This window comes from Curcuma longa, chromosome 10, assembly GCF_044706935.1.
Source record: "Curcuma longa cultivar G26 ecotype Majalengka, Jawa Barat chromosome 10, ITB_CL_G26_1.1, whole genome shotgun sequence".
NCBI classification, from domain to species: Eukaryota; Viridiplantae; Streptophyta; class Magnoliopsida; order Zingiberales; family Zingiberaceae; genus Curcuma; species Curcuma longa.
In genome coordinates, this window is record NC_133870.1 from 4,999,366 (window position 1) to 5,015,678 (window position 16,313).

The 16,313-nt window shown below is 35.7% G+C and overlaps 2 protein-coding genes across 2 annotated transcripts; both read left to right on the forward strand.

The window, feature by feature from the left end:
* The first annotated feature begins 2,628 nt into the window (after positions 1-2,628).
* On the forward strand, positions 2,629-6,402 carry LOC141835932 (nascent polypeptide-associated complex subunit beta-like). Its single transcript, XM_074723338.1, has 6 exons — positions 2,629-2,687; positions 3,618-3,685; positions 3,867-4,015; positions 4,094-4,150; positions 4,291-4,329; positions 6,093-6,402. Exons 2-6 carry the CDS (start codon positions 3,618-3,620, stop codon positions 6,254-6,256), a joined length of 477 nt encoding a protein of 158 aa, XP_074579439.1. The 5' UTR covers positions 2,629-2,687; the 3' UTR covers positions 6,257-6,402.
* Positions 6,403-7,430: 1,028 nt separating this feature from the next.
* On the forward strand, positions 7,431-15,903 carry LOC141835830 (DUF21 domain-containing protein At4g14240-like). Its single transcript, XM_074723207.1, has 13 exons — positions 7,431-7,734; positions 9,888-9,964; positions 10,896-10,979; positions 11,057-11,170; positions 12,481-12,567; positions 12,642-12,713; positions 13,635-13,702; positions 14,225-14,312; positions 14,394-14,467; positions 14,536-14,896; positions 14,956-15,002; positions 15,231-15,312; positions 15,626-15,903. The coding sequence occupies exons 1-13, from the start codon at positions 7,473-7,475 to the stop codon at positions 15,746-15,748; spliced, it is 1,539 nt and encodes a 512-aa protein (XP_074579308.1). The 5' UTR covers positions 7,431-7,472; the 3' UTR covers positions 15,749-15,903.
* Positions 15,904-16,313: the final 410 nt, after the last annotated feature.

The following is a 16,313-nucleotide window of genomic DNA, read 5'->3' on the forward strand; positions in this document are numbered from 1 at the left end:
GGTTTACTGCCTCTCAAGACGATTACGTCCAAGGTCATAGTCCTAATGACTACCACCATTAATCTTTCTTCTTCTCGGATACCTTCTAGAGGGAGAGAAGTCTCTTACAACCTATTTCTTACAATAAATATAATAAAAATACAAACACAAATGAAAGTAAGACAACTTTACAATACAAACTTTGCTTTAGATGCTTCATTGCTTTGGATTTGCCAATGCCCAAGTTCGAGTAGGTCATGTCGACTGTCATGTCTCGACCCTGAGTGGGCCACAATCGATTGTCGTGTCTCGGCCACGAGTGGATCGCAGTCGATTGTCGTGTCCCGACCTCGAGTAGGCTGCGATCGACTATCGTGTACCGAGCTTAAGTGGGTCGTCGTTGACTATCGTGTCTCGAGCCCTAGTGGGTCCCGACTAACTGTCGTGTCCCGACTATGAGTCCTGAGCCGAGGGTGGGTTCTCGAGTGTCAACTTGACTAAACACCAACTCCTGAGTCCAAGTGGATTCGTAAGATCCAACTTCGGCAGAACATTGACTCCCAAACTTGAGTGGGTTCCCAATTCTAACTCGGTGAACGTCTTGCCTAAGCAACCCAATCTAAGTGGGTTGCTGAGCATGAAGGAGTTAGGACTCAACATCTCTCGCACGAGATCGAGCACCCCGAGTCTATTTTCTTTCGCTCGAACCTCTTAACTCTGAATTCAAAATTTAGGATTTACCAATTGATTGCTACTATCTAGCAATTGACTGCTAGTCCTATTTCATCATTTTCAAGGTCGAATTCTTGTCTTGCTTGATATTGAGTTGACCTCAACCTATTGGTTTTCTTTGCTCGACATCCGATTCATGTTGACCTAGTGGGATTTCCGTTGTCCAACATCCGGTCAATCCTGATTTGTCGGGACTTTACGCGTTTAGCATTTGGTCACTCTTGACTTGTCGAAACTTTCGTTGCCCATGCTAAACATTCGATCTTCTTTAACTTGTTTGGACTTCCGCATTCACTTAACATCTAGTCTTTCATGATCTTTTAGGACTTTTTATACTTGTCTAATATCAAGTTCTCTTCTGACTTATTAAAGCTTTCATCTACATGTACAATCATCTATGATCCATTTAGTATTCATCTATTGCACGCTAAGTGTTCAGTCAACCTTGACTGATTTGACTTTCGCTACTTATGTCAAATGTCTGATTTTTTATGATCCACTTGGACTTTTTCTTGTCAACTCTTTATTGGACTTTCAATTACTAAGTGTCTGGTTAATTGTAATCCACTTGAACTTTTTTTCTCGTACCAACTCTATATTAGACTTTCGATCATCAAATGCTTGGTCAATAGTGACTCACTTAGACTTTCTATTTGCCAACTTCATATTGAACTTCTGATTGTTAAGTATCTGATCAATTATGACTTACTTGAATTTTTTTTATATCTTGTTAAGTGTCTGGGTAATCACGATCTACTTGATTTATTGCTCAACTAATTTAACATATAAATGGACTGTCAAATATTCAATTAACTTTGAACTATTTAATATGTAACTCGACTAATTAATATATTGATCAAATATCAAAATTTTAACTCGAGTCAACTCGAATTTAATCAACCTAATCAACTTCAGTCAAAAGCCGATTGCACTAATAATAATTGTTACACAATTATAGCATATACTAAGTAATCACTATGATAGTAAGATAATTATTTTGTATTAGCTATTATAACGTTGTAGTAGTTATAAGGTAACTACTAAATATTGTATCAACTAGTTTTAGTTGTTATAATGACTATAGAAATAAAATAATTTCGGGACAAAATGATATGACGGAGTATCCTTTTTATTTTTTTTAAAAGATTTTTTTTTTTACGATTTACATAATTTAGTGCCTTTTTTATTTTTGCAGGAAACAAATAGAATTGATTTGAAATTTTTGATGGGATATTTTTTCCCCTTAAAATTCTAAGATAAATTAGGGGCTAAGTTATAATTTAATAGTATATACAAGTTAGCACATATAATAAAGTTTTAATATTATTTATACTACAATTTTAATTTAATTTGATATCTTATAATACTTTTTGTATGATCACATGCAAAGAAAAATATCTAACGTCTACATTTAAATTTTGACAATGAGAAATAAATAATGGTTAGATTAAGAAATAGATTAAAGGTGTAGTCGTCGAAATTATGATGTGATAGCAAAAGTGAGATATACTCCTCATTATCGATAATGAAGATTTAAATCTCACTTTAAAATATAATATTTTTAAAGAATTTAAAAAATTTATGACGTTCAACTGTCTATTAAAATTCATATGCCCGTCTCGATTTATCAAAATTTTTATAAAATTAGATTGATCATTTTTAAAATTATTTTATTTTATTTCAAAGGTAGTCATCAATAAATTAAATGATTTTTGCTCATTAATATTGTTTATCTGGATTAAATCAATCTTTATGAACACAGCAGCCACGGATCGGTTTTTCCTATCGGGTTTCGGGTATTTAAACCCGATAATTGCGTTGTCAATTTCGTCATTTCCACTTTCGCTCGGGGCCAATTTAGTAATTAGAGTCTTATGAGGCATTTATATGCGCTTCTCCGCCCTATCCCTCCTCTTCGAATCAAGTTGCGGCGTCGGCGGCCTCCACTTCACTCAATCGCAGTCTAAATCGCAAAGGCAACAATTCTTCATCCTTTTCATTGTTAAAGCCACTGGTTTTCGATGTTTGTCTATATTCGTTTAGGAATTTCTGATTTGTCGAGGTTTCTGGTTTTGATCGACTCTCTCAAAGTTGTAGAGAAAACTAACTTTCTGGGGAAATGGGGATTTGGATTCTTCTTATGTGGGTCTTGCCTAAAAAATTTGTTTCATGAATGTAAAATTTTCCTATTCCGAACTCTCTGCTTTGCTTCTTCTGTGGTTTCCATGCTTGGACAAGTGCCCCCTGTGATTAACTCGCTCACGCGGTCAATCCATGCACAATAGAGATGTGATTTTATCATCTTATACTGCTTGTTTTTAATTAATGTTCTTAGGCAGTAATTGTTTTTGAGAGGATTATTAACCTACGTAGGGATAGTGATTAAATATTGTGCCTTTCTAGTTCGGTGATTGGGGGATTTGTTGAGCTTCCAGAGCTTATTGCTCTGGTTATGTATGTACGTCTTTTGATCATCTGTGGCGTTGTGAATGAATTTACTTGTTTGTGCCCAAAATATTGGTTGCTAAGGTTTGTAAACCATAATCTTCAGCCCGAGAGGTCCAAGTCTTCTCTATTTCCCCGATGAGTGACATAGGTCTATTTTTTTCTTACCTAAGACTTTTAATATTTGTAGCGAAGAGTTTAATATACTTGGTCTATTGTTAAAGATGTCCAATAGGAATTATTTTTGAAGTTTGATCAAACAGGAGTTTGTGGTCGGGATTTGTTTTAGATCAACTCTATGTTCTTGTCACCAAGCTTTTGTTCTGAAAATTTTAGTTTTTTTACCAATTATCTTTTATCAACCAGATGTAACAATTGAAATCTTTTGCTCACAGAGAATATCCAAACTTGACTAAGCACTATGTAAATATGAAGTAACAAAATGTTTCCTTTCTGTGCAGATGGATGTAGAGAAGCTTAGGAGGATGGCCGGTGCCGTTCGCACTGGTGGAAAAGGAAGTGTACGGAGGTAAATCTTTATTTTATTGCCTATTTGGAACAAATGTTCACTATCTATTTGCCTATCATTGGTGTATATGATCATAATCAAATACTAGATTTTTTTGTCTATCAGCAGTTTGTGTTAACAGCTTATGGAAGCTGTTTGAGCACATTTTTTTATCCTTATTTTTCCTTACATCTTTTATCAGAAAGAAGAAGGCAGTTCACAAGGCCACAACAACAGATGATAAGAGGCTTCAAAGCACTTTGAAAAGAATAGGCGTAAATTCTATCCCTGCTATAGAAGAAGTCAACATTTTTAAGGATGATCATGTTATTCAATTTATTAATCCTAAAGGTAATTACATCACAAGCATAAAAAAAGCAACAGTAATCAGTTACTGATTTACATGCTGATTTCCCTTCTTCTACTCAGTACAAGCTTCAATTGCTGCAAATACATGGGTTGTCAGTGGATCTCCTCAAACAAAGAGTAAGTGATCTAATTAATATGAAACATAGGAGCTATGAATGCCAATAGAAAGCCTGATCTGTATTAATTATAGTTTGTGTTTCTTCTCTCAAATTCATCATTCTTTGGAAGATCACTCATTAAAAAATTTATTTGAACAGAACTTCAAGATCTGCTACCTGGAATCATTAACCAACTAGGTACTTTTATCTCTATTCTCTCTACCTCTAATTTGGCAATTGTTTGCTACTGCCATTTATCTAGTCCGCCAAATTTGTTTAACTGATTTATAGTATGTGTATCCCATGAGTTTCTTGGATTGGTTTTGAACTGGTTGTGATTTTATTCTATACTTCTAGCTTCAGGTTGCCTATGTTCCCTCTTTTTCATTGCGAATTGTTAAATGTTTATGCTATCATTTTTTGCTTTTCTATTTGCTGATAAGTTCTTTGTTTGCTTTTGCTTATATGAGTATGGTGACAATTACTGTAAATGATGCACCTTGTTTACATGGGAGTGGTGAAAAAAGTTATGAGGATTACTGAGTTGTTACTTTGAGTCCTCCTAGGTATAGTCGTTAAAACCTGACTGGACTGGCATGTACAACCAAAAAATAACCTAGTTTCCTCACTGATTCAGTTGTTTTATCAGATCAAAAGTGTGTAAAAACTATGAAAACCCAGCCGACTTGATTGGCTGATTCAATAAAAAAGGAAATGAGTTTGTCAGGGATTTCAACTTGTCAAAAATACCATTATAACTAATGAAACTTGGGATGGATAAATGGGCCTTTTGTGTTTTAACCTAATCTATCAATTATTACATAAAAGGACCTAGATTTCCCTCAAACCCTAGCTGACCACTAAATGACACCATGCAGCCATACACACTTCCATGCTTGACCTCGTATGCATGTGTCCAACAGTCACCAGCTTGGCACCATTGATAATGTTGGCCAGACACCGATGATAATGTCGGCTAGCCCCTCCTTCCCTGTGCTCAAACACCAATTCTTGATTCCAGCCTAACTAAGCTAGCTCCCTAACCAACAATGCTCGATGGAGACACACCAAGCGTTTCAATTTTTATGTTATGTATGGCTGTGCCTAAGGGCATATTGGTTGAAATGGATTCTTCTTTTTTATCAATAAAAACTCCTTCCCAAATTGTACAAGCTTCTTTCAAAGCATACAATTTTTTAGATGTATATGATGATATCTAGACAGATGGATCTTATATAAATTGTATGATGAAGTACCACATGAGTGGATATATAGGAATCTAAATTTGCTGAATCATTCATGTTATGATCTTCTACATCCTAGGTCTCTCCATTCCGTCATCTGGCTTATGTTCTTCATGTAGCATTCAGACCAAATGATTCTATGAAATTACATCGATACTCCCACATATTATGGGTAACATAGGAGACATTTCTCTTTTTCTCCGGAGGTATCTTAATTACCACTGCTTAGCTTTCAATTCGCCTTTGACCATCAAATTAAATGTGAATAACCCGTCCTCCTCTCTTTGAAACAAGGGGCGCTTCTGCTTCAAACAATTTTGTCTTCTCCATATTACCATATATCTAGAGTCAATAATTTTCTATGATGAACTACTAAACGCTATCACGAGTTATTGACCAACAATATCGTTTAAAACTTATACTAGGTCTGGTGTTAGATTAAATTTTTATCAATAATTATTTCTTTGGCCCTGTTAAATGGGTTTTCATAACCAAAAATTTTAGGAGGGTTGGAAGAAATATGGACTTGAACTAGCTAATGGAGGTTGGTTTGACCAAATACTTTGTCCAGGTTGATTCCTTCTGGATTTTCAATTCCACCAATTTATCTATCGACTCGACCCGTAGCTTATTCAATTCCATTTTTAGTTTGGTTTTTTAACGATGCTCCAAGGGTTTGTATCTTGTCAGCTCTAATATTTTGTTTCCGATATCCAGGCCCTGACAACCTAGAGCACCTGAAGAGGCTTGCGGAGCACTTGCAAAAGCAGGCGCCTGCTGTTAATCCTAAGCAGGATGACGACGACGACGACGACGACGTTCCTGAGCTGGTGCCTGGGGAGACGTTTGAAGCTGCTGCAGCCGAAAGTCAAGCTTCGTAGAGAGGTGATACTTCGAGATACTGTTTCAGACATTTCATGATCTTGTATCCCAACCTCGATGATTCCAAATGGAAACCGAATGTTAAATCTACCACTGAGAAGCAAATCTCTTTGTTCTTTCCTTTAATTAGAATGTTTTGAAGTAACGACAAGCACTATTTTTTGTGTTTTGAGTCAATCTGAAAATGATGAATTGCCCAAATGACATTTTCTCATCTTTTTCTTAAAAAATTATTATTTTTCTTCTTCAAAAAAATAAAATTTGTTATCTTAACGATTTTATACGATCGATTTTATCATATGTGAAGAAGTAAATTATCACCAAGGATATTATTTTGATTTTATTAAAATTCAATTTTTGTTCATTTCAGTAATTTTATTTTATTGTAACTAATTTAACTATATCTTAGTAAAAAAAATCATTTTCTCAATGGTTAAACTCATGGTCATTTTCTTATGCTTAATGACCATATTAAGTAGTGCTGTGATTTTCGTTAATAGAGTGGAGCCCAGTTTTTTTTTTTTTTGGTTTTTTTTCCTTTTCTTAAAAAAGTAAAATTAGCTTTTCAATGAAATGATAATTCTTTCTTAAAAAATAAAAAGCTTTTGTTCAATTTGACTTTTTCCTTTTAATGAATAGATAAGAATAAATAAATTAATAAAAACACGTGCCAAACAGATTGTTTCCCCTTTTATAAACTAGCGTAATTTTTATCGAAATATTCCTAAAAAATATCCTTTTTATAAAATTAATTTCGATAAAGGGCCAGAATATTCAAATCAATGAGCCGGCAGACCTTTCTAATATAAAAATAATTCCTATAAACTCTCAATTTATCTCATCCGTCCAATCTCCAGGCCCCACCCATCTCACCGTTCAAATTTCCTCAAACCGGGCCCACTTTCTCGAGACCGTTTCGGGGACAAGCTAAACGCTGTACCGGTCTAATAATCGCTGTCGCTGGAAAGACACGCACGCTCGAAAAGTCGCCTTCTGATTGGGTCTCTGCAGTTAGTTTTATTAACGCGGCTTTATTTTGTAGATCAATATAAAAAAGCCTGATTGGTGTCTCGTCGTCGTATATTTCCAGAAGGAAAAATCTCCGGTCTTCCTTCCCGATCCGCGTTTGGCGACGCGCATTTCTCGTTGCCTCGTTGCGGGCTGCTCCGGTGATCGGTGAGCGAAAGGAGAGTGGGATCGCGAGGCAAGGCGACGATGCACGGGCTTAATGCGGTGGTGGTAGCGAGGATGCTGACGGCGATGGCCGCGCCGGCGGGGAATGATGGGGCTGTGCTGCTGAAGGGGGAAGACATCCCCTTCGGATCGCTTGTGTGGTATGCGTACGCAGGGATCTCGTGCTTTCTCGTTCTATTTGCGGGGATCATGTCCGGGCTTACTCTGGGGTTGATGTCGCTCGGACTCGTCGAGCTGGAGATCCTGCAGCGCAGCGGGACTCCCGTCGAGAAGAAGCAAGCAGGTAGGCCTTTCGATGTGTTTAGAGAAGTTTTATTCATTTTTATAGGATAACAAGAGAGTCTTTCTGTTATTTGATTGATTTTTTCACTCAACCTTTTTTATTTTTATACCAATAATTTATATCGCAAGACGTTTTGATTTTTGAACGAAACGGGAAACGGATTGCCTACTAGATGAGTTAGTGAATGTACTTAAACAGTATTAAATCTTACAAATGCCACTTGAATTGATTAGATTGCAGTTAATGATGCTATGTTTAATAATATGGATCGTCCTTGTTGACATCCAAGTTGAAGATCTACTAACAAATCTTTATGATTATTTCCACTAAATACCGTAGATGGTTTGACAACTCCGATGTGTGCGGCCTCGTGGATGAGCTAGGATGCGGAAGACGATGAGGACCGCGGATGGTCAAGTCACCAGTCAACGAATAGTCTGACGTGTGCGACCTCCTCGATGAGCTAGGACGCGGGAGACGATGAGGATCTGAAACACACTTCAAGGAGAGGTTAGACTGGTGTCGGGGAGTCTTGGTAGGCTACTCCAACGCTCAAGTTAGTATTCCGTGGAAGAAAAAATGAAAATGCTGAAGAAGAAAAAGAGTTCAAAAAGTCGAACCAGCCAGCCAAGTAGAAGAAGAAGAGTCCTTGAGAAAATCTTATTTAGGATTTATATAGCCGTCGAGAGGGCATCTCCACGTCGGCTAGAGCGGTATTATTATGGAAGTGTATGAGGAGACCAAATCTGATGGGTGTTGATCGCTTCTATTTCTTTTTGACATTATGTGCAGAAAAAAGGGGTATCTGATATTGAAAATAAAGAAAAAAGGGGACCAGGTCTGACAACTCTGTAACCGTCCTGGTTATTCTGCGACAATCACTGAATATTCCTGCTTCCGTTTGACATTCTGTGCAGATATGAGAGTGCTTGGGGGGTCAGGTTTGACAATCTAGTAATTGCCCGTATAGGACGAAATGGTTCAAAATTTCATTCCTTGATCCCAAAAAAATTATATGGAGAATTCTGGAAAGAAAAGATGCTAACGTAGTATATATTGAAACAATTAAGGATATATATAAGCATTTAATGATAAGAATGAAGACTCTAGGTGGATTAACCAACGTGTTTTTTATAAAGATAAGAGTTACATCAAATATTAACTCTAAGTTGTTATTTTTTTACATTAGTCATGAACGAACTCACTGGACATATTCAAGACATGTTATCATAGTGCATGTTGTTTGCATAAGGCATTATTTTGATCGATGGAGTAAATGCTAAGCTCGAAACTTGGCAAGAAACACAATAAAAGATTTTAGGTTTAGTACAGTAAAAGTAGAATATATGAAATTTAAGTTTAGTAGTAGTAGTAGATGTAGCAAGACAATTATTAAGATAAGAGATGATGAGTTAGCTTTAAATATCAAAAATCATTTTTGCAAAAAGATGGAGGGGTTGATAGAGATGCTTTACATATGATACAAACAGAATAGTTGAAATAAAAGAGGGTTTTAAGTGTTCTTTGTGATTGTAAGGTACCTCTAAAATTAAAAAAAAAATTACAAAATGACAATTAGACTTGTTATGTTATATGGAGCTGAATGTTGGGTTATGAAGCGAGCACATGAGTAGAAGATGAGAGTCGTAGAGATGAGGATGTGCGGACATATGAGGATGAATTGGATAAGAAATGAGAATATTAGAGAGAAAATTGGGTTGTACCTATTGAGGAAAAACTTTGAGAGACGCGTTTAAGATGGTATGAACTTAGGAGCTCAATAAATGCCCTAGTTAGTTGATGAGAGACCATGATAAATACGCACATTAATCGAGCAAGAGGAAGACTAAAGAAGGCTTGGTTAGCAACGATAAAAGAGAATAAAATTCATTTAAATATATATGAGGATATAATAGGGGATTGAATTCAATGGCGTAAGAGGATCCATATACTCGACTCCACTTAATGGAATAGAAACTTGGTTGTTGTTTTTGTTGCTTACTATGCACAATTGAACATTATAGCAGATCATATGTTGTTAGAAGTTATATTTTACACTTATAATTACCAAAATTTGTGTTGAAGTACTGAATTTTATTCTTATTATCTGTATCTTGTGTTTTTCTTTTGATTATTTTGCACTTTCATTGCAGCTACCATTCTGCCTGTTGTTCAAAAGCAACACCAGCTTCTTGTAACTTTGCTTTTGTGTAATGCTGTTGCGATGGAGGTGTGCATTTAACTTTTTTTTTTTCTGTCCAAATAATTAATTTGTTATAAATTCTTCAAATTTCTTAAGTGCCTTAGCTGCAGCTACTATGGTATGAAAGTCAGAAATTCTTAATGCTATTAAGTACCTACAAACGACTGTAGCACTTATGTAGGATCCTGACAGAAAGGTGTCTTTTTGATTTTCAATAGCAAGTATTTTATTGTCAGAAGTTTGTTGATCATTGCCATCACTTATATCCTGATTAAAGAATTAGCTTGTATGCTGATTATTCTCATCATGTATTTTGATGTTTAAAGTGACAAACAATATATATTTGTGGATTCTTTTTGATAATTTGTTGTTTTTATCTCTTTTTAAAGCAACAAGGTATTTATAAGGACTTGCAAAATAGTGACACAACCTTAAGCAGCAATCAAGCACTTATAAATATGTTATATTTTCGTTTTAGGCTTGGGTTGAATTGCTAACTCTTGAAGTGGTGTGCAAAGATATACCACTGCACCTTTGTCAGATTTTTTTTCCTAATAATAATACATATTTTAACTTTCGGGAACCTTAGTCTCCTGAAGATTAGCATAAAAAATTAGCTCTAGAACTGTCACCCCAGGGACTGCTCTTCAACAATTTGGCACTTCCACTAAGTTTACTACTAGATTCACCACGTTGGAGATATTCTCCTTTATGCTCATGAAAGTTGACAATCAGAATTCCGTACATTTTATGTAATGGTCCCAGTCATTAAGTTAATTTCATGATGATTAATTGTTACTATGTTTGAAGAAAAGGAAGGAGTAATCCACCAATACATGTCTGCAAATTATCTTTCTAACATATTCTATAATTTTGTAGTTTAGCATTTCACTTGATTTTAGCTTTTTATACTTGATTCTTTAAAATGATACTACAATTACTGACTCATTTGCTGCAGGCTCTTCCTCTCTACCTGGACAGGATATTCAATCCATATGTTGCTATTGTGTTATCTGTGACCTTTGTGCTGGCTTTTGGTGAGGTAATCACGCGATACTCTTGATTGATTATAGGTCGGTTGTTCTCTGTTTAGAACTTATCATGTTGTATTTTATCCAGGTTATTCCTCAAGCCATTTGCACCAGATACGGGTTGGCAGTGGGAGCAAACTTGGTCTGGCTAGTGCGCATATTAATGATCATCTGCTACCCAATAGCTTATCCTGTTGGCAAGGTAATTCTTTGTTATGCAAATTGTAATTTATGCCAGCTAATAATTTATAGTAATCATCACAACAAGTAACAACTTAATATGATGGTGCAAGTAATACACTTCAATTATGCTCCTTTTAAACTACATTCCTTTTTTGTTTTTAGAAATTCTTTTGATTGTTAAGTCATAAGTGATTGATTAGCTTGTGTTAAGCATCTTCTTCATAGTCAATTTTCTCCCAGCGGTGATTTCAAAATTTTTCTGGAAAAATCTCCCACTAGTATGAGGTTTGCAATGCAGCTTTGTATCGTGAATGCTGGCCATGCACATTGCAAAGGAGCAATGCAATTATGATGCCATTCTGACCATCAAATAGATGCTGATGCATTAGACAATCTCGTTGTGCATAAAAATTTCAGAATGTTTTCCTATTGCCTTTAACTTGGGTTAGGATATGCCATTTCAATTTAGTCGGTTAGTGTTGGTATCTTTATAAATTATCTAAAAGGACCAAATCCTGCTGTAAATGAAACTAACTTTAGAGTTTTATTGCACGAGCATTCGACATAGGCATGGATATAAGCGTCAAACACAGCTGCTTTTAAATTTTTTTGCATGGGGCATCAGGTCTCCATTCAAAGTGTCGTCCAAGTGTCAGTGTCTGACATAAGTACAGTGGGGTAGATGAAGTTTTCAAATATTGGAGCTAAGCTAGTCCAGGGACTTCTCACTTGTTTTATTGTAAAATTCATATGCATGCTTGTTAACCAATTGTCTGAAAATGAAGCTAACTTGAGAATTATTGTAGTGTTTTTGTTTTATCAACACAATGTGATTGCCCCACTTCAATATATGTTATCTAGGGGCAACATGTAGGCTTTCATTAGTTGATTTTAACTGTTTTGTATTTGGCCATTTTCATCTTATAAATTTGATAGTTCTACAACAACCTCCAAATTTAATGAAGTTTATTGTCGCAAATCTAAGTTGCTAAATTTGTCATATTGAATTTGTAACTTTTTGTCTTCTCCTTTGACCTTTGATATTCTCTTGTAGAACCTTATGCAGTTCTAAGCACTAGAGGCTCAGATAGGATTGCCTCTAAATGAGATTGTGTTGGATTGTTTAATAATTTGCTCTATGTCTCTCTCTCTCTCTCTATTTATTTTTTAACTTGTAGGTTTTGTAGCTCTATTATTTTCTTAGAGTTGTCCAGGTTATCAGCATGTTGTGCATTGTACTGCATAATGTTAGAATTTTGAGTGTGCTTGAACATTCTCTGTTTACCTATGATCTGAGGATTTTTTTTCTGACCGTAATTGTGGATTCAGATTCTAGATTGTGCACTTGGACATAATGAATCTGCACTTTTTAGACGTGCTCAGTTAAAAGCTTTGGTCTCTATTCACAGCAAAGAGGTATAAATTATTCACCTTATTTGGAATCAGCATTTGCTATTTGTTATGCTTACTATTTCTTTCAATCATTTTAGGCAGGAAAAGGTGGAGAGCTTACACATGACGAAACCACAATAATAAGTGGGGCACTTGATTTGACTGAAAAGGTATATTTTTACTATGTTTGTTCCAGTTCATTTCTTCTGTATAACTACTGTCTTACTAGAAAGAGCAAAGATAATTTGTTTCTCTAATTTAAGTTATCTTTTGAGTTAAGAGAGCCATTGGTAGGTGGATTGTAATGGAATGGGAATGGATCATTCCCTGTATGATTCCATTCTGAAATTTAGGCATTCCATTTCTACAATATATGATATTATTAATCAATTTTGAATCTAAAATAGTGAGATAAGATGGATGATCAACTAAACTGACCAATTGTGCAAGCTGACCGAATTGGGTAGGCAGGTTAGACGAGAAGGGGTAGAAAAGGTCAAAAAGACTGACTACGCCAAGAAGTTCAAATGGGTTGGACAATTTAGGCATAACTCATGGGCTGGACAGATTTGATGAATTGGACAAGGTGGATAAATCGAAAGGGCATTCAAAGTGAACAAACTAAGTGAACAGGAAAGGGCAAAACTGATTAGGTAGGTTGGACTAATCATTGAGTAGATTGGAAGAATTCGTCTAGACTGATAGGGCGAATAAGTTGTATATCGTGTGAGTGTGCAAGTCCAATTGGAGAGTGAGTTAGATAGATCAGGTGGATTGAATCGATCAAAAGGGGCAACAATCTAGATAGATCATGTGAATCAAATAGACTGATGTGCAGAATGTCTGATGGCAACTATTAATTTATCAGTAATTTTAAACATGTGGATCATGCATGTCTAGTTGTCGAGCTAGAATATAATTTTAATTGGTTAAGCAAGAAGGTAAGTGCTATGCTACTTCTTTGATGCTATACTTTCTAATTTTCTGTAATTCAGAATTATTTGTTGGCCATGGTACCTTGTTTTGTCTTGTCTAAAATGTTATCGTAAATTTAGGAATTTAAATTTCTAATGATTTGACCGTATGTACAGACAGCTGAGGCAGCTATGACACCCATTGAGTCTACCTTTTCCTTGGACGTCAATTCAAAGTTAGACTGGTGAGACTCTGCACATATATATAAATCGTCTCTTCCTTAACCTTTCTTTTCCAAGGGAGAAATTCTAAGAAGGCATTTTGTGAATTTTGATTTATTATTGGTTTCTAGTTGCAACTGTTTCAAATTTATTCAGGTGCATCACGTTATATGCAGAAGTCCCATTCTTTTAGCAAAGAAATCAAATCAATACAACATCGACTTGTTTTCGTATAGGAATCTAAAACAACTGTGACATGGCGAGCCATCTTGGCTTACTGCATTTTAAACTTGTGGCTTCAAACTACACTGTATAGCTGGAAGGACAGTATTCATATGTTAAGGGTGCAGGAAATAATACGATGGAAACTGTTTGATGGAGTTTAAATTAACCACCAGCATAAAGTATCCTTGCTCTTTCAAAATTGCTATATTCCCCCTTAGTCATGAACCTTAGAGTGGTTGTTTAGACTTGTATTTTATTTTTTTGGTACTTTCATTACTATGTAAAATGCCTGTGATTATGGAAAATTGTTTCTATTGTAGGGAGGCTATTGGAAAGATTCTTGCTAGAGGCCACAGTCGTGTCCCTGTCTATTCAGGGAACCCAAAGAATATTATAGGCCTTTTGTTGGTGGGTACAAATTGTCATTTCCTTTTTTGACTGCTTCATATTTGTTTCATCAACCTTGTAAATTTTTGCTTGTTATATCAGGTGAAAAGTCTTCTTACAGTTCGACCTGAAACTGAAACCCCTGTCAGTGCTATATCAATTAGAAGAATCCCTAGGTATTTACTTTGTTGTATATTCTTGTTGCATGTTAATGAAATGATGCTCTCATATTTGGAATTTTCAGAGTGCCAGCAGATATGCCTCTATATGACATACTGAATGAATTTCAGAAAGGAAGCAGTCACATGGCTGCTGTTGTCAAATCTAAAGGGAAACCTAAGAGCACTCCACCTGTTGATGGTGAAAAATCTGGAGAAAATAAGGAATCGAGTGCTGAATCCAATGCCACAACCCCTCTGTTGTCTAAAACCAATGAAACCTTGGACAATGTTGTTATCAACCTTGATAGGTTCGAAAATAAACCCACAGCTTTGCTTCAGAATGATGCTGAAGCAAAGGTAGTTTCTCGATTGCCAGAAGATACTGAAGAGGGAGAAGTTATTGGGATCATCACACTTGAGGACGTTTTTGAGGAACTTCTACAGGTAAAGTTAAAAATCTTCACACATGGCATGGCATCATTAATAAAATGTTCAACATGCAGGAGGAGATCGTCGATGAGACAGACGAATATGTTGATGTTCATAAAAGGTATCACGTGAGATGATTTTGGCAATGAAGAATAATACACTACATGAAAACATAACATGATACATTATAGACCTGGGTCATACATCCATACAGTGGATGCCACATTCATGCAGTGTAGTGTGTCATGTTGCATTTTCATATTGTGTTTTCATGTAGTGTATTATTTCTCTTTGACAATATGTTTTCTCTCTTTCACCTATGTAGTTTACCAAAAAGATCAGTTTTCAGGATACGCGTGGCTGCTGCCGCCGCCGCTTCTTCAGTTGCACGTGCTCCTTCTTACAGGAGGTTAACTAAACAAAAATCAGTGGTTAGTATCTTCATAACTTCAAAGTTAAAATCACGATATCCGCTTAAAAAGCTGAGAAAATCATGATAAGATTAGTATCTAACCAAACTTTCTCTGTTTAGAAGATGTAGGTTTTATGAGCGACCATTATTTAGTTTCACACAAAAGAACTCGATTCTGATTCAATTTTAGGTTTCCTAGTAAAATTTCAGTTTAGCTCTGGTGTTTTAAACTAATAATTCTGAACCAAGCTAAAGTTCAAAGGATTTAAGTTTTGTTTGACTCAGTTTCAAAAGAAATGAATGTTCAATTCAGTTTAATCTCACTCTTCCAGGGGGCACTAAATCGGCAAGGGCAGCATCCGGCGGGCATCCTAAAGAAACCCACTGAAGGAGACTCGCACACTCCCCAGCATCAAGTGAATCTGGTGGAACCACTCCTGGGAAACAAAAGATAACGTCTGCTAAGTTTTGTCAAAGAAGTAATGCCGTTGTGCATCATCAGCTCAGTGATGCAGGTGTAAGAGTTATTTGTTGCTGGCCAAGCAACGCAATTAGTAATTGCAATCTGTCTTACGCAAAAGTTAAATAAGCTAAGGTTAGCCTAATACTAGAGACAAACAGTTTATTTTAAATTTTTATTATTTTTATTCATATTATATCAGTTATGAATTCGTAATTATTATAATATGATTTCTGAGACGTAATTGAGTTGATTATGATAGTAAAATTGTTGAAGTAGGCAAGGATCAAATTTTGACGAAATTGAGATAATACTTTCTTCCGTCGTGGTCAAGTGTATTTCACTTATTACTGAAGTAGTTATTATAATATAAATAAAATTTTAGATTATAATAAAAAATGATAAATCCCAGGGACTCAATCCTTAGGGTGGTCGGTCCGGTCCCACGGAAGTTTCTCACCGACCACCAGGATAAATCGGGAAGTGCATACAACGGCCAATCCAGATGCCCAACATTCTTTGATTGCGTTCTCTATTTGAAAGAAAATTTCTGTAAATAT

Bases quoted from the DNA above. Each gene is read 5' to 3' on its own strand.
- LOC141835932 (XM_074723338.1), top strand. From the start codon at position 3,618: ATGGATGTAGAGAAGCTTAGGAGGATGGCCGGTGCCGTTCGCACTGGT. The intron at 4,151-4,290 runs GTAAGTGATCTA...TTATTTGAACAG, and splicing joins TGGATCTCCTCAAACAAAGA to AACTTCAAGATCTGCTACCT. The intron at 4,330-6,092 runs GTACTTTTATCT...TCCGATATCCAG, and splicing joins TGGAATCATTAACCAACTAG to GCCCTGACAACCTAGAGCAC.
- LOC141835830 (XM_074723207.1), top strand. From the start codon at position 7,473: ATGCACGGGCTTAATGCGGTGGTGGTAGCGAGGATGCTGACGGCGATG. The intron at 12,568-12,641 runs GTATAAATTATT...CAATCATTTTAG, and splicing joins TCTCTATTCACAGCAAAGAG to GCAGGAAAAGGTGGAGAGCT. The intron at 12,714-13,634 runs GTATATTTTTAC...CCGTATGTACAG, and splicing joins CACTTGATTTGACTGAAAAG to ACAGCTGAGGCAGCTATGAC.